At 33.7% G+C, this 24,057-nt stretch overlaps 1 protein-coding gene across 9 annotated transcripts in view; it reads right to left on the reverse strand.

Annotated features, from left to right (window-relative positions):
• Positions 1 to 24,057, reverse strand: part of KCNT2 (potassium sodium-activated channel subfamily T member 2) — a 375,231-nt gene that overhangs the window by 130,394 nt on the left and 220,780 nt on the right. For all 9 annotated transcript variants that reach the window (XM_072814992.1, XM_072814994.1, XM_072814987.1 and 6 more), the window contains one exon: positions 10,734 to 10,842. In XM_072814992.1, coding sequence (XP_072671093.1) covers positions 10,734 to 10,842 — 109 coding nt within the window. The remainder of the gene's footprint in view (positions 1 to 10,733; positions 10,843 to 24,057) is intronic.

Raw genomic sequence — 24,057 nt, forward strand, 5'->3', positions numbered from 1 at the left:
TGTAGGGTGCTCTCACTACTGGTGTGTCTAGTATTTCCACATAATCAGAAAATGTTGAAGAATACAAAAGAAATGATGTCATGTACTTCTGTTTTTTTGTCATGTACTTCTTAGCACATCACAGGGATTACATGATGTTGAAATCTCTTTTGATTGGTGATGTCTTTTGATGTCCCTTGGTCTCTTGATTAAGACAGTATCTGTCAGGTTACTTCACTATAAAATTATAATTTTTCCTTTCACAGTTATTAAATATCATGGAAAGACATGTTAAGACCCTACAATGATCCTGGCTCTCCTTAAACTTTCACTTACAAACACTAGCACCCCTTGGAGAATCTCCTCTACGACAATAGTCTAATGATGATTTCCTGTTTCTCCCTTTCCTTCTACATTTATTAGTTGGAATTCTTGGATAAGAAAGAGCTAGCCTTCCTCCCTGTTTATTTATTCCATTGCTTACTTGCATCAGTGTACTTACTTGAGTTTACGGATTAAAATCTAATGTTATCATTATTTATTTTGTTTCTTAAATTGTCCCATCTTAGCTTATTAGGGAATTGTGTCAGGCTAGTTCTTGAGTCATTTTGACAAACTCCCACACTCTTCCAAGCAACTCCTTGCTTTCTGCCACCACAAGATTTTTCCAGACTCCTCTTCTACCTTCTCTGCTCTCATCCCAGATTCAACCAATACCCCAAGGAACCCTGGATGTTTTTATTAGAGAATTATGTTTAGCAACCAGGATGTGAGCATTAACTGTGCTAAGTGCTACTGAGCTGTCATTGCTCTCAGTAAACAGAGCTAGGAATTATATTTGTATAAACTCAAAGACCCATACAGACACACATCTAAATTTTTCTATCTTTGCATATATGTGCATTGAAAGTTTTAATGAGTTTATACTGATTCCAATCTTACCCACAGGAACTGCCACTGATTGGAGGAGGCTTAGGAGAAATAACAACTAAATGGAATGCAGGATCTTGGAGAAGATCCTGGAACAAAAAAGGGATATTAATGGTAAAACTGGTGATATTCAGTTAGGCCAATAATTTAGTCAATTGTATTGCAACAATGTTAATTTGTCATTTTGATAACTGTACTATGATAAGGTAAGATGTAAACATTTAAAAGGAGTTTATATGGGAAGTGTATATGGGAATTCCCTGTATTATTTTTGCAATTTTTCTGTGAGTCTTAATTTGGTCCAAATAAAAAGACTAAAAAGTAAGCCATTAAAAATGTAATGTGTAATCCAGCATTTCCCAATCTTACTTAACTACATAATTTTACTCTTAGGAAAATTATTAACTTCCATCCAAAAGCATTATTAACTGTTCCTTGGAACACAAATTTGGCAATTATATGAACTAACAGAACCACTATTTATATACCACACACAAAAATTAATCACGCTGCATTTGGCTTACTGTGTTTCTACAGTGGCTGAAGATTTTCCAAAACTATTAAGCAATCTCTGGTGAAATACTTATTTGAGAAAGCCTAAATTTCACTTACATTTAAACGTACACAATTATAATGCTTGTGATAGAAAGTTGAGCAAGGCCATCTCTCCATAATTTTACAAACACTTGTATGTGATTAGAGGTAGGATAAAATTTTGCAAGCTAAGGAAATAACTAAAAATGAAGGTGGTCTTGTATTTTTAAAGAGACCAATTACCCCGAAAACAGTAGACAAAATAGCATTTACTTTTCATTTTACAAAAAGCATTGCAGCAATACCCAAATCTGCAGTTTCCAGATCCCATTGATGAAAATAACACACTCGCCCAGTAACTTAATGAAGGGCTTCTTATGAAATAACCACCCCTGAGGAACATATTTACAAAATTACAACTTTTAAAAATTGATTTTACTAAAACATAAAAGCAACTTTGCTTCCCCTTTACTTCTACTATTTATGGAAGGTAGCATTGGAATTCTTATATCTTTTCATTCATTCAAAATACTTAAAGTATATATATTTATCATACACCAATTGATTTCTATTTGAAGCCTCCTTTTTTGGTGGCCATGTGAATCAAAAGAAAATTAGTGCGATATATTGTAATAATGTATTATTAAATCTGAATGTGCCAGCAACTGTTATCTGCTTACATTTATATAATTTGGCTATCTTCTCTGATATCCATCTTTTTTTATCTTGATGTCTTCTGCTATATTTTAAAGGTTTTACTGCATTCAATAATTTTTAATTAAATCATTTTTTATAATGAATTCCTTCCAAATAAACTTTGAAAAGGTCACCAAAACTTGTATCATTTAAGAAGACAAAATACTTTAATACCTCTTATAACTCTGTTTGGCTTTTTTCTATAAAATCTTCCATGACTGAATAATATATTGCTTGAGAGTAAAATGCATGACATTGTACATATTTGAGTCATCTTTTTCAAAATATACTTAATCCTGATCTCTGTAATACTTAAGACAGTTATTCAAAAGATTGGCCATGGTGAGATATATACTTTCACTGTCTTTTGCTTAGAAGCATTCTGATACATATTTGTTCATTCATGCCATTCTTTGTTCCAAAAAAATATCCAAATAAAGTTATGAAAAAATTCTAATTTAAATATAAAATAAGAGTGCCTGGGAGGCAGTCGGTTAAGTATCTGCCTTGGGCTCAGGTCATGATCCCAGAATCCTGGGATCAAGCCCGACATTGGGCTCCCTGCTCAGCAGAGTCTGCTTCTTCCTCTCCCTCTGCTGCTCCCCTGCTTGTGCGGTCTCTCTCTCTCTGTCAAATAAATAAATAAAAATCTTTAAATAAATAACATATGTATGCATGGCCTGAGTCTCTTTCTTCTCCATCACAAATACATATATGGTCCTGGATGTCCTGCTTTGTCTTTAAAGCATTTCTCTCGCTACCCTCAAACTGTCTCTGACACCAAATTTAAAAAATGATTTTGATGCATCTAAAATCTGACTCACCTGACACATTAATAGAGCCAATGAGAGAACTAAAGAGTACCTACTGACTATGGTCAGGCATGGCCGTACATAATCCTCAAAATAATCCTGTGATATGACTTCATCCTGTTTCATAGTATCAAGTGTCTGTATGCTGATGACAGCCAAATTTCTATCATCAGTGTAGCTAAGCTCCAGATGACACAATTTTGGGAGTTTAACAAATATATTAAACTTATCATGTCCAAAATAAAAATCCTGATCTTTCATGATTGTGACAAATCACAATTATATTCTTCTGGTTGCTCAGTCCAAAAATGTCCAAAAAGGTTGCTCAGTCATGCTATTCTCCTTCTGTTCCTCCCACATCTAATCAACAATTCCTGACAACAAGACCTCCAAAATACATCTAGAATCTGAGCACTTCTAATCACTTCCATACTTGTGCCCTTGCCCAAGACAAGGTTTACTTCTCTGGCTTAGATTAGTCCCATAAACTATTACTTGCTTTTGCTCAACTAAGAAGCCAATGTGTTTTTTTCTCTTATTATTCAAATTCTTTTTTAAAAATATTTTATTTATTTAACAGAGAGAGAGAGAGAGAGCACAAGCAGGGCGAGTAATAGGCAGAAGGAAAGGGAGAAGCAGGCTCTCCACTGAGCAGGGAGCCTGATGTGGGGCTCAATCCCAGGACTCTGGAAATCATGACCTGAGTTGAAGGCAGATGCATAACCAACTGAGCCATCCAGGCACCCCTCTTATTATTCAAATTCTATCACTTTTCTGCTCAGAATCTCTCAATGATTTTTCATTTTAGAGTGATAGGCACCGCCCTTATAATGGCCTAGAAAACCATTGTTTCCCTATCAGATCTCAGCTTTTACTACCTTTCTCATCCCTTCATTTCAGCTGCAATGGCCTACTTGCTGTTTCTCAAATCATCAGATAAACTTCTGTCTTTGAATCTTTGTCTTTTCTTCAGCATGAAAAGCTCGTATTTCAGAATGTCTCATGGCTCACTACCTGAACTTGATCAGGTCATTGATCAAATATCAACTCCTTGATGAGGTCTTCCATCACTATATTACTTAAGTTGGACACACTGTTACATCCTTGAAATCCCTGTTGTTCTTCTCTGCTTTTTTTCCATTGTGGTATCACCTTTCAAGATGTTATATTTTTTTACTTATTTATTTTTTATCTGTCTCCCCATTTGGAATAAAAGCTTCATGACAGCTGGAATTTTTCTGTTGGTTTCCTTGTTGAAACCACAACACCTGGAATGGTTCTGTCATAGTGCAGGCATTCAGTAAATAATTGTCAAATAAATGAATAAAGTAATGAATGAGAATATTATATCAAATTTTCCATATAAAATGATTGAGAATGAAATGGAGTATGTATTTTCTCAGTGTTAGTTAACTTTGCCAGTTAGTCAGTCACCCATTTCAAGCTGCCAGAAACTGGTGATCTTCCATCTCTGTCACAGTTCCCTAAATTTATGAGCCCCATTTACAGCATAAACACTACCAAACAGAGGGAATATAAGTTGTGATTAAGACATGCAGTTCCCAGAAAGTCCAATTTTAGCTGCTGCTTTAATGAGAGAAGTTTCTGAATCATGTACTTTATAATAATATGCTTCATTTTGGTTCACATACTACATTAAAATTCAGGTAAAGGGCCAACTATCAAAAGGCCATAATAATTGACAACTATACTACAGATATACTTAATAATATTTTTAATAGTATTAAGTTTGCATCACCAGATTTGAGCTTCTAATAAGAAGCAACTATCTTTGTATTTCACACATAAAACTTAAGCTTTCACAATTATTTGCATGATTCAATATACCCCCACATAAGATCCTTTGATTTATCTTTTATTCTTATATCACCTAATTATTTTAAGAGTAAACATATAATTTTAAATAAATATGTGTATATATGTGTATGTACATAAAGTATGTATATAAATTTTCTAATTTAAAATTATTTACATTGCTAACTTAACTAGAATCAAGCTAATATTCTAATATGCAAAATCAACTATATCTTAAGACATTAAAAGGCAATTGTTGGGCTTCATGGAAAGCTTTAAATAGTCTCAGTTGGCAATACTTTGGCCCTTTGTCATTCCCCCTTCTTTCAATCTAGAAGGAGATTAGCCTAATAGCAAAGCAGACATTCTGTGATTATAAGGACAGATCTTGAGGATGAAGTTCAGCCAAAATGTACATCAGGATTAAGTATGGACAAAAATGTTAGAATTTTTTAAAAATGTAAAGAATTAGGTGTACTGTTGAGTCAAATGCTCTAGATGCTATTCCCCAGACTTTTAATTTATAAAACAAATACCACTCCTACTTTTCATCATACTATGTTATACGGAGCAGAATATATTTTTAACCAGTGAAATATTCTTATTATGAATAAATAAAATTACTGTAAATTACCCCTTTCCTTACCTATTCCTAATGAATAAATAATTCTTCTCCTTACCAAGTAGGGATATTCCAGACAGTCTCTGGATCGCATCACCTACCTCCTGATTATACTTTCAATCTCTGTCTCCTCACTGGCACTACCCTATGAATTATACTTTAAAAGCAAACAGAAACAAACAGCTAAATACACAAAGATGCACATGCAAACATAATTAGAAAAAAAACTTGCCTTGACATTTCTGTGCAATACAGCTTTCATTATTTTTCTTTCTCATCTTCATGGACAAACTTAATGAAATAGCAGCCTTCAACCAGGCTTCACTTTCTTATCCTCTCTTTGTCTATTCATCCTTTCTCAAAATGAAAAAGTCTCCACTGTTCAAAATTGTTTTCTCAGAAGTTCTCAGAGACCAGTAACCTACTAAATCTGTTTGTTCAGCATCCATCCATCTTAAACCATCTATATTTTTAACTATCCAGTGTTCTTTAGAAATCCTTATTACTTTTTATTCTATTACACGATACTGTATTTGCTTTCCTTTTTTTCCATCTGTAACCTCAAAGTAATAACTTCCAAAGAAAAAGTTTTAAGTTATCATTTCTCCAAATCCCCACTATTTCTACTTTCACCTCTACTGAACTTCAGTAGCACTGTACCACCTCAGGAACCAAGAGAAGCAGTAATTCCCTCCATCAGTTATATCTGATTAGAAAGCAAATATATACACATCAAACTCCCTTTTTCTTCTGCCAAACTCCACATTTTATAGTTCTCTACTGTCTAGAGTCACTGTGGGAGATTTTCTTTTTTCTCCTTTCTATATTCGTATCTAACCAGTAGCCAAGTTCTGTAAATTCTAACTTTGCAGTATATTTCCTATCAATTCTCTCTTTCCCATTATCACTGAGACCAAATATACAACCTCTTTGATGGAACAAATGAAATAATAATTTTCACAAAAGTGAATCAAAGGAAAAGAAAAAATTTATATTTGATAAGGATGAAATGTCATCAAGATGATCAGTTAAATGTCTATCAACTGGCCTAGATAATTCATGATGATTTAAAATCATCATGGTCTATGTTCAACAGTCAATAGCAATTTTTGTCCAAAGAACAATCTCCTGTTCATTTTTCTAATGAAACTGACAAATAAATAAAAATGTTAATTTATTTAACAATAAGAAACACCACTGCCAAGTGCACTGAATACTCAAATGTAAATGAATTAAGTGAAGGGGAAAAATTGTAGTGCCAAAATACAGAGTAAACTCTCAAGGAATAAAAGGGGAACACTTTTTTGAAGTGATCTACAACTTACTTTACAACATACAAATCACTTAGAACTGGAATGAATATATTAACATATAGGAAAAGAAAATGTAAGATCTCAAGAGAGCTAATCAGCCTTGGAGGCTCTATAAGTCAAGGTATTGTCTAAGTTGCTTAGAGATTCCAAACTACCAGACAGCACTTGTCAAAATTAGTATTCTCCTTATATAAAAGTCCAAGGGTAGGCAATTCATCCTTAATATGTGGTTTCTATCTTTGTCTTCATTTCCACTGGCTAGCAGAGAACTAAGATAAGGATGAAGCTGGTAAGTCTATTTCCAGAGCCAAATTAGGAACTCCATTATCACTGTGAACTCTGTCACAGTGAGTATTGTGAACACTAAAGCAGCTCTGTCACTAAAGAGCTGATTTTTTTTTATCTCTAACTCTTGACTCTTCTCATTTGTTTTAGAACTCATATTTATTATTTTCTTTCAATACCCATAATCTATATAACACTTTATTTAAAAACCATGAGACTCTTAACTATAGGAAACAAACTGAGGGTTGCTGGAAGGGGGTGGAGGGATGGGGTAATTGAGTGATGGGCATTAAGGAGGGTACATGATAATGATGAGCACTAGATGTTATATGCAACTGATAAATTATTGAACTCACTAAAAAATAAAAAATAAAATAAAATAGATTTATTTTTAAATTAGACTATTTCAGGTTATATATTATATTTATTTTTGTTCTTGTTGGATCCTAAAATCTCTATTTTTTTTCACTTTTTATCAACTAATACAGTACACAATAGCTCATGAATATCAACTATTTTTAGTTAAAATCACCACTTATCATAAAATGAAGTTTTAATAATATTACTCTCCCCTTTTTTAATGGAGAAATTTTAGCATTATTGTATGCTTTGTTTTCAGTTGGGGGTTTGATAATCCTGGAATAAAACATTTCTTAGAGTATTCAACATTTTTCCCATTATACTATTTAATTCAGTTCCCAAGTTTGTTCTCTTATTAAATATCAAAAATTTAAGCTCTCTAATTTATGCTGATGCTTAAGGGCAAAATTTCAAACATGTTCTGTTAATAAGTGAATCCTGACTATAGCTGCAATTAATGCATAATACAGAAGACTTGATACTAATGCTTAGTCCAACAATATACTTAATAAAATACTTAGATATGTAAAATTGAGTGATCTGTTCAGATGGTTATTTATGTTCCAGTGATGGTGTATATCTGATTCAGGTTCTTGAATTTAGAAAATACAAAAATTCTTATAATTCAATAATCAAAGACAACCCAATTAAAAAATGGGCAAAGGTAAAAAAAAAATGGGAAAAGGTTCTAAATAGGTCTTTCTTCAAAGAAAATATAGAAATGTTCAAAAAACATATGAAATAATGTTCAACATTATTAGCCATCAATGGAACAAAATCCAAAACCACAATGAGACACTATTTTGCATCCACAAAGATGGTTATAATAAAAAACATAGACAATAACAAGTGTTGCTGAGGTTGTGAAAAAAAATTGGAACCCTGCTACATCACTGATGAGAATACAAAATGTTAGTCTTCTTGGAAAACAGTCTGGCAGTTCCTAAAAAAGGCTAAAAAAGTTACCATATGACTCAGCAATATCCCCCACAGAAATGAAGGCATACTTCCACATAAAACTCTTTACATGCATATTAAAAGCATTCTTATTCACAATGCTAGAAACAACCCAAACATGTATCAGCTGATGAATAAGAAAATAAATATTCATACAATGAAATATTAGTCAGTTGTAAAAAGGAATTATAATATGCATGAACCTTAAAAACATGATGCCAAGTGAAAGAAGCCAGTCCAAAACCAAACCAAACCAAAGCAAAAAGCAAAGCACCTATTGGATGATTCCATTTATATGCAATACGCAATGTCCAGAATAGGAAAATCTACAGCGACAGGGTAGATTAGCGATTGTGTAGGGCTGAAAGGGCTGAGGGAAAATGTAGTCATACTAAAAGGTGGAGCATTTCTTTATGTAGTGATGAATACGGAGTGATGAAAAGATTCAGGAATGAGTGGTAATGTTTGCGTAAGTCAGTGAATATGCCAAAAACATTAAATTGTACACTATAGATGGGTGATTTGCATTGTATGTGAATTATGGCTCAATAAAATTGCTATGAAGAAAGTTAATCTGGTGGACTGTTACATTATTGTGATACTTAATTGTGAAGTAATTTTGATAGTCAATCTTATTTATGGAAAATCCTTAAATATGTAGTAACAATGTCTTCGACAACATTACTTTCTTTTTTAATAAGGCAAAATTCATTAAAGTATATTGGAAAAAGTTCTATTTTAAGGATCACTGAAATGCTTTTTCAACTTATATCAAGTGAAATTTGTTCACTAGGGCAATATTGTATGCCAATAAATAATATTTACTAGGACTTGAGCAGTGCAATTTAACCCGTCTATAATTAATGATGTATATTAGTGTTGATGAGCCTCATTTTATAATTTCTACAACAATAAAATGAAACTAGATAGTTCTAAAGTTGTATGGCTATGACAAAGATGGCATGGCAAAATAATGAATCCTGTGGTAAGTTTTATGAATGTTCCATTAATTGGTGTTAAAATCACTTTCAGTATTTTATTTAATTTCATCAAAATGTTTCAAAGAAAAACAATTTATTCCCATAATCCTGTTACATCTTTTCCATTTGCACAAATTAAAGGTTTGTGAATGCATAAAATAGAAATATTTTCATTCAGAACTTTAAGAAAATTGTTCCTTGGAAAATCTTACTTCTCAGTAGAGTAGAGACATAATTAGAAGTAAGAGATTAAATCTACCTGAAAATACTGAAGAGTACTTGCTACTTTCCAATTAGCAACTTACTCCATCTAGTATTAAAATTCAAAAAACTTAAAAATTTAAAAACTTAAAAAATAAATCCACAAAAATATCCATTTTTTTTATTTATTTGACTTGGTATTTCATTTAAATAACTACGAAGTAACTTACCAAATTTAAATAATCATCTCCACAAGTACCACAGTAAAATTTACTTAGAAAGTCAACATTTTACCTAAATACCAAATAAGGAATAGGAAAAAGTATAAAATGCAATATAGCATTTGTCTCTTCAAATAAGAGTGGGGACTGCGTTCACAGATTATATTTTCTTTGATCATCCAAGTCAAATACAAGCTTCCTCATAGAACAAAATGGTATGATGATATAACACTCCCTCATCTACCTTGAAATGCTTATTTAAAAAGTAATTTCTTTTATACTACATTTGCTATTTTTGTCAAGTACTTTGTTGTTCTATAATAACTGTAAAATTTTAATTTTACATGTATATATGTATATATATATCATCATGTATATATAGCTTTGAAATAAAAACTTACCTTGGGAATAGAAAAAAATGACTTTAAGTTCTCATACTAATGATTGTCTCATCCTGATTTTTTTAATTTTATTTGCTAAGTATTTTCAAAATAGAAACAGGGATCCCTGGGTGGCTCAGAGGTTTAGCACCTGCCTTTGGTCCAGAGCCTGATCCTGGAGACCCAGGATCGAGTCCCACGTCGGGCTCCCTGCATGGAGACTGCTTCTCCCTCTCTGTGTTTGTGTTTCTGCCTCTCTCTGTGTCTCTCATGAATAAATAAATTTTTAAAAAATCTTAAAAGAAAAGAAACGAAATAGAAACAGTACTCTAATCCTAGACCTAACAAATGATATAGACACTTAGAATTTTGGATGAAACAAATTATGTCAAGATGAGTTAGAAAAGACAACAAATCACTGTCAATTCTTTACATTTTGGAACCCATCCCCCCACACACATCCTTTAACAGGTCTGTATTTGTCTATCTATCTCTCCAACTATCTGTCAGATGAAGATAACTCACACAAATACAAGTATAGGTACATATCTAGCTATATAGCTTGGCTTACTGTGCTTCTAAATCATATAACTGCATTTATTTTTTTATAATTTAAAATGCATTATCTTAAAGAAAAAATATACTTACTGCCCTCTAGAGGTATGAACCAGTAGTGTGATAAGTGTAGATGTTGCTGGACATATACAGTTTAAAGCTAACATGGCGTATTTAAACTCTTCTTCACAAACAACATGATCTGTTTGAAATAAAATAGGTAAATTAGGATAATTTACCTTGGGATGGTAGTACTTTAATATGAGAAATAAAACAGCAAATAAAATTACAGAAGTTTCAAATAAACACATTTATCTTAGAGATGTTTTTACATGTGCAATTTTCCCCAGGAAAAATGTTTGTTTCATGAGAGGGTCCTATATTTTGAGTTAAGTGACCAAGAGGAAAGGAGACTGTAGCACAGTTCTGTCTTTAATGAGATAGGCAGACTTTGGCAAAATGTTTAATTTTCCTATATCTCATCTATACAAGGAGGTGAGATGTAGATAGGTAGGAGGTGCAATCTGGAAAATAAATCAGAGACTGTATAAAGTCTCCTTTAACACTGATAATTCTATGGTATGAAATGCAGTCGTATTGATTTAAAGCATTACTGATTTATCAAATTCATAGTCACACAGCACATAGAATTATTAAAAGACGTGGTAGACCATATTTACATAACACTCAGATTTTGTACAATCAAAACAACTATGATATCAGGCAATAAAAATTAATGCTAAAATACATTTAAATTTAAACTGTACTTTGACCTCAAGACCCACAGTCATAAACACAAAAGATGATATGATTCAATTGGGAAAGATAATAAATGTTGATTGAAGTCAGTGACATAGAAACAAAGAATGTGCTAAAGATAGCAGTGCATGAGAGGTTGCAGGCCACATTAAAGGGGGTGATGGTACTCAGCCCACGTCCATTACTTTCATACAGAGATGAGGGTGCAGATGCCAGATATCCAATTTTCCACAGAGGTCATATTTTAGAGAAGTGATTAAGATATGGTTTACTTTGGAAAACACTTTCCCCCTTCTCTCCCCAAGTAAACAATTATAGCTGGTATTAGAAATGAAGACAATGGGGATCCCTGGGTGGCGCAGTGGTTTGGCGCCTGCCTTTGGCCCAGGGCGCGATCCTGGAGACCCAGGATCGAATCCCACATCAGGCTCCCGGTGCATGGAGCCTGCTTCTCCCTCTGCCTATGTCTCTGCCTCTCTCTCTCTCTCTCTCTGTGACTATCATAAATAAAAAAAAAAATTAAAAAAAAAAAAAAAGAAATGAAGACAATGTGTAAAGTTCTAGGAAAGTAAATATTTCCAGAGAATAATTTTAGCTACATTAAGAAATAGAAGGTTGAATTTTTAGGTGAGTCGGATGTCTACAGAATGAACACATGGGGCACCTGGTAGGCACAGTCAGTTAAGTGACCTACTTGTGGTTTCAGCTCAGGTCATGATATCAGACTTGTGAGACCAAGTTCTGCATTGGGCTCCACATTCAGCATGGAGTCTGCTTGAGATTCTCTGTCCCTCTCCCTCTTCCCCTTTCTGCTCTCTTTTTCTCTCTCTCAAATAAGTAAATATATATTTTTAAAAATGAGCACATACCCAGCATCACTTACAAAGAAACGAAAGATTACTGGAGAAATGGTGCAGCAAATGCTCAGGATAGATAAATAATAAACTTACTAATGGTTTTATGAATTAGCGTATGAAAAAGCCCATTGTTTTTTCTTTTTCTTTCATTTCCTTATTTGTTAATTTTTTATTTTACATTTTGTAGAAGAAATTGCTACAGTTACATCTCAGGATTTACAAAAAAAAAAAAAAAAAAAAATCAAGGACCTGATAACAAAGTCTTTGTCTCTCTCTTTTTTCTTTATTGTTTTTGCAGTGTCTATTAGCCCATCAACACTAATGGAGGCAACATTACACATAAATACATATTATGTTTTACACAGTTTTATTATACAGCTGACTGTGAAAGCACAGGTATGAACTTGTATGGATCCACTTATACAGATTTTTTTCAGTAAATGTAATACGTACTATAAATATATCTTCTCTTATTTTTTTTTTAAAAATAACATTTTCTTTCCTCTAGCTTACTGTATTAAACAATATTGGATCAGATTGGTTGAAAATCATTGCCTTAGATAAAAGATTTGATATGTCATGGGATTCCTCATTAGATTAAAAAAAATCTGTATTATTTTCATAAAAAAGAAATCGAGTTAGTCAATATGGATGACTGACAGAGCAAAATGAAATATGATAGAATATTCAACTAGATAATAATCTTCATTTGCATAAATTACAAATTTGTACAAAATTTAAACCTACTTTGTAAAATAGAATTGAATATATCTTTAGACCTCTCCACTTAAGATCAAATCCATGCCCCTCCTGGGACATTTTAAAAATACTAATCACTATCCCCTAACCTGAACTGAAAAATATTTTTCCTGCTACTTTGCCCTTCATTTCCCAATGTCATATGAAAGCCAAGATTTACTGATCATACCACTAAAATCTCTATCTCTCCCACTTTCCTCACCTCCTGGAAGCCTAGCTATAGGCTTCCAATCCTTATCCATAATTGTTAAGCACCAGATATCAGCTTTTATAAAAAAAAAAATTTCTTTGTAAACCCTTTGTAATGTAAACCCTACATAATACATCTAAGGAGCAACCTTTGCTTTAAAATACTACTATTTCTGCAGCTATGTGAGAATATTTATACTAAGTGGAAAAAATAAATTTCAGTGTGGGAATTGCAACCAAATAATTTCAGGTCAAGTCAGATTTCACTACCAACAGAAATTTCTTTTCTTTTCTTTTTCTTTCTTTCTTTCTTTCTTTCTCTTTCTTTCTTTCTTTCTTTCTTTCTTTTTCTTTCTTCTTTCTTTCCTTTCTTTTCTTTCTTTCTTTTTCTTCCTTCCTTCCTTTCTTCCTTTCTTCCTTTCTTCTTTCCTTTCTTTCTTTCCTGCTTCCCCTTTTTTTCAGAATTTTCTAGATTTTGGTATTACAGCTAAGGGATTGTAAATCTTTATTCAAACTATGATTACCTTTCAACTAGACAAATACAACAGCCTCTTAATTGCTCTTCATGTCATCCAACTCTTCAGCATTCCACTCTTGAGATTCTCTGTCCCTCTCTACTCACTACTCCCTCACTACTTTCTAAAACCGTGCTGTCCAATTAGAGTTGCCACTGTCACATATGGCCATTTAAATTTAAATAAATTAAAATAAAATACAAATAAAAGTTCGGTTCCTCCATCTTACTTGCCATATATTAATAGCAATCAAGTGCTCAATAATATTTGTGGTAACTGACCACAATATCAGACAATGTAAATATGGAACATTTCCCTTAACACCAATAACTGGACAGTGCTGTTTGATTAGCCAAATAGATTAATGACCTTCCACAAATCCTAAAGCTTACAAGATATATTTCAAATTCCTTAAAATGTCATTCATAGACTGGTAGAATTTGAGTAACCTTACTAACATAATACACCACCTTCTCATGACTTTGCTCAGCCACATGGCTGCTAAAATTGCTCATCTATAATGGTAAAGGAGGTAGAACATATGGGTATACATGCAACTTGGCAGGTAGATGTACAGGTGGAAATTCATGAAAATTTTGTTTTTATTCCTATGGTACTATTTTCTTTGTGCAGTCAGTGGAAATGATGATTAGGGAAGAGTTTGGAAGTAAAAGGAGAAAATATGGCATGGTTGTTTAAGAGAATGAAATAGTAAATAGAGCAAAGAAACACAGATGATGTGTGGCAGCTCACCAACCCCAAGAAATCAAGGATTGTGAATTTAAAGAGGGAAGATTCTGCGGGTTGTCTTTTGCTTATTTTGTTTCTTCAGGCCATATTCAAATGCATTGAAGTAAACACCATTTCTGCCAAGGAGACAGAGAAAATTCACCACCAGTGACTTTTGACAAGTAACTCTAACTAATGGACAGAAGGTCAATGAACAGAGGAGGAATTAAAGTAATGAATTATAAAATAATTGGAAGTCAAACAGGTTAAGAAGAAAAGACAAGATATGCAGGTGTAAATAATGGTAAACATCCGGTAGAATCAATTAATTATAAGCCCAAGTGTAGTCAAAGGATAGTTGGAGTTCTGTGCTAACAGATGTAAACTGACCATGGTCAGAAATAAGGTCATCAGGAACAGAGATTATGGAGGAGTCACATTAACAAGTAATGACATCATTTGCAGAATGTCCCTCTGGAAGCGGGTGCTGATATAGGAGAGTGAACAAGAACATTCAAAATAGGGAAATTACAGGTACACAAGTCTAGGGCATTGAGAGAATCATTTTCATGGCTATCAATGTCATTAACACAGTAATGTAATGTAACGACCCCACAGTATTGGAAAGAGTGAGTGAACTAGAAGACCAAGTGCTTTTCAGCTCAAATTTTTTAAAAGATTTTATTTATTTATTCATAGAGACACAGAGAGAGATAGAAAGAGAGAGAGAGAGGCAGAGACACAGGAAGAGGGAGAAGCAGGCTCCATGCAGAGAGCCAGACGCGGGACTCGATCCAGGGTCTCCAGGATCACACCCTGGGCTGCAGGCAGCGCTAAACCACTGCGCCACTGGGGCTGCCCCAGCTCAATTTTTTAATCATCTGCTTGTATTTCCTTTTTGGGATATTTCCAAGCCCCAAACTGCCAATTTTTATCAAATAATTTCCTAATTAAAAACATTAGTAAAATTATATAAAATTTAAGTATATTAAAATGCATAATTGAGAATTGTATCTGTAACAGAAATTGCTATTTTTCCTTATTATCCATTTTCTCCTCTGTATGCAGAAACCACATGTCTATGTGGTTCCATATCTATGGAAGCATGTCTAGAGACATGTTTGTAAAGGACAAGAATACTAATGTGTGTTGGCAGCACTCTGCTGATTTTAATCAGGTATGCATAGAGAGATGATCTGAGGTAAGAACTGACCACTTTGCAAGCAGAGAGAGAGAAATAAAGCTCTCTTAAGCAGGGTATTATTTACTGAAATCCAGAAAGCTAAATCAAGTGTCCAAGAAAGAATGTGGACAGTTGCAGAATCAAAAAGTGGACAGTTGCAGAATCAAAAAGTGAACTATATAGCAGGAGATGATACTCTTTCAGGGTCTTTTTTTAAAGATTTTATTTATTTATTTATTTATTTATTTATTTATTTATTTATTTATTTATTCATTAGAGACACACAGAGAGAGAGAGAGGCAGAGACACAGGCAGAGGGAGAGGCAGGCTCCACTCAGGGAGCCTAAGGCAGACGTTCAACCACCGAGCCACCCAGGTGTCCCTCTTTCAGAGTCTTTGTCAGAGGCCTTCCATTAAGACTTCTCCCAGACCAATAAAACCAGACCTGTAGCAAGAATCAAACTACTGCCTTCCCATTCAAACTTATTTTTTTAGATGATGCCAAGGTAGCTGCCATTACAATATAGGAGATATGAACAAGGCAACAAAGTAGTAGTAGTAAATTAAGTAGGTTTAAGAAAGTTCTTGGAGAAGAACTTTGAGCACAATTACTGACACATGGAAAGGAATAAAAGGAATCTGCTCCAATTTGAAATTTCCCTGTGGCCAAAGAGAATAGTGAACAAAGAGACATGCTTATGAATAGACAAAGGAGTAACTCTAATAGTAGAATGTCTAATAAGGAATTTATTACACAGTCTTTGCCATGCTGACAGGATTTCATCATTGCTATGGACCAAAGACTGCTGTGTGTCTCCAGTTCTTCTGTTTTCCAAACACCAATATTTTATTACAATTATCTTGTTTCACTATTTTATATTATATGCAATGGAGGTGGAGGCAGTTAATTAATTTATTGGTGTGTGTGTTGCCAGACCCTTAGGAGCCACTTCTAGAACTGACTTTGCAGTATCCAGATGTCCTGGATTTTAAGTTGGGTGCAATAATTGATATAGCTCTGTGGAATATTATTCATGATACTGGATGAGTCTCTCAATATATAAGGAAAATATTGTACATAAATACTTAGGTAGATAAGGATTTGAATTGTGGCTGAAACTACTATCACCCATATTCATTCTCTCCTTCTTCCTTATTTCCTCCCACCCGTCCTTAAATTTTAGCTAGGTGCATGGCTGCCCAGGTAGAAACTACATTTTCCAGCTTCCTTTTAGTTAAATATGGTCACATGACTAGGTTTGTCCGGTTTCTGTATTATCTTTTCTGTGAGCAAAACCACTTTCCCTGAACTCTTTCCTTCTTGTTGGTGAGACCACATAATGGCAAAAGCTCCATTTTGATTATACTGACAGAGATAACTCCTTAGCAATGATAAAATTGGTTCATTTTTTTCTTTATTGTTTCTAATTTCCCTCCCTGGTTGAAGAAAGCAATAATTTCAAAATTATGTGCATCTCATATCTTCTCATCCTTTTAAAATTTCTGTGTATTTGTATTGATTTAGATCCTTCTTGTTTGTGGCTTGCTGTTGAAGCATAAGCACATGAGATCAAGTGGTGTCACCACTGCACGTGCCAAGCCATGGGCAAATATTGATCCCTCTGAGCCTCATTTGCCTTATTTTTAAAATGTGAATAATAATAGTATATGCCTCATAGGATTTTCTGGGAAGAAAAGTTCTCAATGAGCATGAAATGCTGATTAGAATTCTAAACAAGTATTTTATATCCTCACAATAATGCATATTAAGAACAAATTTAAATAAACTATCTTGAAATAATGCCAATTATATATTTTAAAAATTTAAGTAAAAAACAATATAACACAAATTTATTGTTAAGAAATTAAAGCATGATCCTAGTTTTGTAAAAATACTGACTTCTGCAGGTACACTTATATACTCATATGTCTGTGTGAATAAGCATGTGTGAATAACCACAAAAAACTGTGAGAGCAAGAATCTAACTATTAACAGTAACAACTTCAAGGAGTATGCAAGTTTCCAAAACTTATGACTTTTAAAATAGTAGGATTATGTGAGATTCTTGGTTTTTTTATTGTTATGTTTATTATTTTTAATTTAAAGGCTTTTAAAATCAGCCATTATAACTAAAGATAAAAGTTTGTAGATATATATGAATCAAACCTATTTTCAAGTCCCTTTTACTTTATGGAAAATAAAATTGTTAATTACATTTTAACAAGTCAGAATCTTTTTTTAAAGTCTGCCTCAGTATTTTCCAAGCTCTTGTATGATTTAAAATACTAGAAGCTTCTTCCATGCAGTTGCTAGGTAACAGGTCTTTGGAAAGCAGTAACAACAGTGAAAAGTGCACTAAGCCAACACAGGGTTGTGATTTACAGAAATCAAATATCCTTTGGAAAAGAGCTTTTAAACAGAAATACAAAACAGGATAATTTTTTAAAACCGAGTGTTATTTGTTTTTATTTTGTGCGGAAAAGTTTATTACACAGACTGACTGAACAAATTGTGTTATAAAATCTCTCACATATCCTTTGCTTATCAGACTGTTTATAAGCATGAGTGGGTCGATTGCTATGAAAATTGCTTATTTTTCCTTAGAGGAAAATGGATAATCTCTAACAATTGAGCTTTATTTTGACCCTGTTGCTTTAATCAATAAAATAACCAACTGGCAAATGTGTGTGTGTGTGTGTGTGTGTGTGTGTGTGTGTGTGTGTGTGATGTGTCTGTGCACATGCACCCATGCATGAGCACACAGCAGAGACTTTTGCCAATTCCAGGATAGTTGACCCATTCAACTGCTAAATGTCTAAGAATAGATTTAAGTAAACCTTTAAAAGTCATTCAGTTTCACGGGATTTAAATAAAAGAATACTTAATATATAAAACATAGCTCCATTTGAGATTGGCAATATCCTATAAAAGTTATTGCACCTCAATAATACAGAGTAGAAAAAGCTTGCTTGATTTTCTAATTCCTTGAATCCTCGCATTATTTTAATGCTACAATTTTTTAAATGTATCATATTAATTAAATGCTCAAAAGAAGAATCAAGTTCCCTGTATTCTAGAGCAAAACATTTTAATTCTATTAACCTCTCTTTCTTTGAAACGTCAGAAAAACAGCAGTTTTAATATTTTTTGAGAAATTATTGTCCTCATAACTCTGATTTCTTTAGGTTTTAACCAAAATTATTCTTTCCTCACTAGCTCATCAATTTGATGTCATGAGAGTTAAGAATACAGTTACTGAACCATCTTAACAGTAATAATACCAAACAATATTTTAGCTTTTATCTTAAGTGATACATATGTATATGTGTTTTTATACATGTGTGTATATATATATTATAAAACTTCACAAAAGCTCTATGATGTATATTGTATTAAACTATTTTCAAGGGCACCTGGGTGACTCAGTGGTTGAGCATCTGCCTTCCGCTCAGGTCATGATCCCAGGATCTTGGGATCAAGTCCTGCATCAGGCTCCCAGCAGGGAGCCTGCTTCTCCCTCTGCCTGTGTCTCTGCCTCTCTCTCTCTCTCTGTCTCTCATGAATAAATAAACCATTTTCAAATAAGGAACCAGATGTACAGAGGTAAAATAACTTGCCTAAACCCATTAATTTAAATTCAAACTACTGATAAAGAACTCTAGAAAAATTTTACAACTTTAACATTGGTTAACCAAAGCATTAAAGTAAGTGATATATTCTAGTGGTTTCCCCTCTCCTGAACCCACTTTAAGGATTATTGCTTGCTACCAGATGGACAAATGACTCAAAAAGCCACTAAATTAAACTGATGACTGAAAAAATACAACCACTACGTCCCCCAAACACCCATTATTTAATGAGGCAGTTTGGAAGGAATGAAGTCAAACTTGACTTTGAAATCAATTTCATTATTTCACAATCACACACACACAAATTGCAGCAGGACTAAAATGATTTAAGTCAGTGATTCAAAGGGATTTGGAAAGATCTCTAGATTCATTAGAAGCAAATATACGGTTATACTGTGATAAATGTTACCAAACAAATGAATGAAGGCTCTCTAAAGGGATACAGAAACACCTTTCCTGCCCTGGAGCAAATCAAAAAAAGCATCCCCAAGGGAATGATGTTTAAGCTAAGGTTTTAAGGATAATTAAGAATAAATTATTTGAATGGTGAAGAAAGTAAACAGAGGTAAAGAGGTAGGAGAATATTTAAATTTTTATGGAAGTTAACAATAACAAAAAGAGGTCTAAGCATTAAAGAGAGAATATATTACAGGGTTGCTGACAAGAGTATGCGGCAATGAGATTTGGCATAGAGATGAGAAGGAAATTGTATTATAATACTAGGAAAGTGGGAAGTGATAAGTGGAAATGAAGCAACATTTGGAAAATATGGCAGCCAAAAATTTGAGTAAATTTTTTCTTTTTTTAAAAAAAGATTTTATTTATTCATGAGAGACACACAGAGAGTGGCAGAGACAGAGGCAGAGGGAGAAGCAGGCGCCTGATGTGGGACTCCATCCCAGGACCCCTGGATCATGACCTCAGCCAAAGGCAGATGTTCAATCATGAGCCACCCAGGCATCCCAGTAAATTTTCATGTATTGGCTTAAGGGAATTAGAAAGATAAAGTTTGAAATTGTAACTGTACGAGCAGGAGAGTATTTTGATAAGAAAAAAATCCACCCTGTTAAGGGCCTCTGAGCTGCCCAAATGAGTTAATGGTAACATGGATTTGACCCACTAAGTGATTTTCTTTTTCCAGCAGTGCTCAGCCAAGGAGCAGGAAAAGAGGATCCATCCATGTAGGATGTTGCTTGTGTGCATGTTTCTTTTCAATCTGGAGCCATAAAAAAACAAAAACAAAGGAAATTAGTATAATAATATGAGTTTGGTTGAAATGACAGCCCATAGAGTTCAGGCTATTTAAAGAAGGCAAAAGAAAAGAAAGAAAGGTTAAAGCCCAGCTAGAATCCACACCAATGATGCTTTAGCGCATTTTAAATTTATTTTCAGCTATTTGTGCGATTTCTTAATTTCCAACCCATTGCAGACAAATATGCATTCTATTATGCATGACTGGTATAGAACTCGTGCCATGCATGACTCACCTATGAGTCTTACCTTTGATATGAGTCTACTTGCTTTCCAAAGAGACAACACACTTATGCGCTTGATGTCTCAGTGATGTTAAATTGCTATCAAAGTTGCTAAATGCTTACTTTCAATCGCTGTACTTATCTTGTAGCCTAGCAAAAGTCTGCAGACTGAAACTGATCTTTGAACAACACTCTGAATAGCACTGCATTAAAAGCCTTCATGAGGCAAAAGGAGCATGTTTAGGTGGGTTGAATAAGCAAAATAGAAACAAGGAAGATTGAGTTTGGATACTGTGAGGTTTGTAGAGTATAAATAAGACTGGAAATATGTGGGATGATGTCAAAGTCCAGGTATATAATCCATTACATATTTCTTTCATTCCAAAAATCTGAGGGAATTCTTGTCACTTAAAGTGGAAAGTGGATCTTCTGAATCAAGCATTCTATGAAGGTTAAAATATAGTAGCTTAGCACTTGTAAAAAATGCATGATAAAGTAGGAAAATGTTGTAAATGTTGTCCTGTGCTTGACTTAAAAGATCATTAGTTTTGGAGTCACAAGATATAAGTCCAAATCCCATGTCCTTTAGCATATAGTCTTTAGGTAACTATGCTTAGTATCATATTAGACAAATACATATAGTTAACTCTGTCTTATAAAAACATAAACTTCAGATTGAAGTAACACAGTGTAGCAATGCAGTAAACTATAGAGTCTCATACCTAGTAAATATTTTTATTTTATAAAATAAAGAATAAGTGGATATATGAGCTTATATGAGTGCATACTTTTCCCTCACCAATAAGGGAAGACACTACAATTTACCTGATCCTCCCAGGCAAATGACAACCCATAGCCATATTTATAGTTATCAAGTGTAATCTGTGATAGCTGCTTTTGTAATGGCACAAAACAGATAGACAGATGATAGATGAAGATGATAGATGGTTGCTAATGTCAACTAGATGTTCATCTAACAATCTGAACAAAGTAAAAGTAAAGTACAAAAGAAGACTGAAATTTCAGTTTTACCAGAGACACATGTAACATAAAAGGAATTCCTCAAAGGGAGTTAGATTTAATGGGTAATTGAGCCAAATGTTATATCTAACTGAGTCCTTGCCTACTTGGGTGTTCTTCCTCAATACCACCAACTTTCCACCAAACAGACCCAAACAGATATGAACATAATATTTATATCAACAAATTCTAAGAAATCAAGTAAGTTGAGCATTTCCATAATTCACTATTCACACACTCTTTTTTACTTTAATGGCATAATTCTAGAGATTGTTACAAATTCTACCTTAAAGAAAGTAACTTTTGGAAAAGTAAACAGATTTGAAGTATTAAAAGATGAATCCATGGACAATCTAGAGGCAAAAAGCACAAAAGTACAAAAAAAAGAGATAAAACTTGTTAGTTAAAAGCACCATAAATGCAATCCAAATACAACTTGCAAACTGAAAAAAAAGCAATTTTTAAAATGTCAAAATGTTCATAATTTTAGAATATGAAAAAAACTATAATTCACTTAAAGAAAAATAGTCATTTCTGTAGAAAATAAGAGCACAGGGATGTATTTTATATATGAATGAACACATAAATTAAATAAACAATGGAAAAATGAAAATAATCTGTTAGTAATAAAAAAACTGAAAATTAAAATGAATGTAGTGACAATACTACATATCTCTTAACAGCACACATTTTGGAGACAAAGAATATGAATTAAAACACTGGTTCCACCACTTAGTATGGCATCATCAACATTTTCATTAATAACTTTGTGTCTTCGTTTCCTCATCTGTTGGCCCTTGAACAACACAGAGGTTACGGGCACCAACTGGTTTGCATAGATGGCAAAACCACATATAACATTTGGCTGCCTTGGGATCCCTGGGTGGCGCAGCGGTTTGGCGCCTGCCTTTGGCTCAGGGCGTGATCCTGGAGACCCGGGATCGAATCCCACATCGGGCTCCTGGTGCATGGAGCCTGCTTCTCCCTCTGCCTGTGTCTCTGCCTCTCTCTCTCTCTCTGTGACTATCATAAATAAATAAAAATTTAAAAAAAAAAAAAACATTTGGCTGCCTTGAAACTTACCTACCAATAGTCTCCCATTAACTGGAAGCCTTGCCAATAAGCATAAACAGTGGATTAACACATATATTGTATATTATAGTATTATATACTATATCCTCACAACAAAGTAAGCTAGAGAAAAGAAAGAGTTACTAAAAAAATTATAAAAGAAAGAGTTACTAAAAAAATTACAGTATAGTACTGTACTGTATTTATTGGGAAAAAATGCTCATATACGTGGACTTATGCAGCTCAAACACATGTTCAAAAGTCAACTATACTAATAAAATCTACCTACACTAGCAAGCCTCCTGGAGCACTAGTGGTTCTCATATCCTGGTATTCACAGAATAGGCTAAGCTGTGTAACCAATAGGAAACTGTAGAAGTAACAGGGTGAGACACACAGGGCTGTCACAGAAGGTACCATGGCTCCTGCCTTGCTCTCTTTTAAGTCAATGTTTTCTGGAGGAAGCCAGTGCCACATAAGGACATTCAAGTAGTCCCAAGGAAAAGTCCAAGGGGTAAGGAACTGAGGTCTTCTGCAACAGGCAGCACTACCTTGCCAACCACGTGAGTAAAGAGTGAACCACACTGGAAGCAGATCTTCCAGCCCAAGTTAAGTCTACAGGTAACTGTCCCAACTGACATCTTCACTGCAATGTCATAAATAGCCTGATCATTACTTCTCTCAAATTCCTGACCCAAGGAAAATGTAAGATAATGTTTACCATTCATACCACAAAGCTTTGGGTTGATACACAACAACAGGTAACTAATATATGACTTGATAAGGTTTTGATGAAAGTTAATTGAGCTAATCTACAAAAAGTGCTTTAGAACAGTAGTCCAGGGCACCTGAGTGGTTCAGTCAGTTAAGTGTCTGACTCTTGATTTGGGCTCAAGTCATGATCTCAGGGTCATAAGATCAGATGAGGAACCTGCTTAAGATTCTTTCCTCTAAAAAAAACCAAACCAAAACAAAACAAAAAAACATAGTTCTTGCTCCTAATAAGCACTATATAGTAAATGTTGACAGCCAATATTAGCAGAACTATAATAATATAGTTCTTAATATTCTTTTTCATTTACCCAAAAGGCAAGAGTTAAAGGAATATCACCCACTCTTGCAAAAGTAAGTTATACATTTCTGAGGAGCAAATTGGCATTGTGTATTAAAAATCCTATAAATACACATACTATTTAACCTAAAAATTACACTAGATAATCATCTTAAGCT

The sequence above is a fragment of the Canis lupus genome, chromosome 38 (assembly GCF_048164855.1).
Source record: "Canis lupus baileyi chromosome 38, mCanLup2.hap1, whole genome shotgun sequence".
Taxonomy (NCBI): domain Eukaryota; kingdom Metazoa; phylum Chordata; class Mammalia; order Carnivora; family Canidae; genus Canis; species Canis lupus.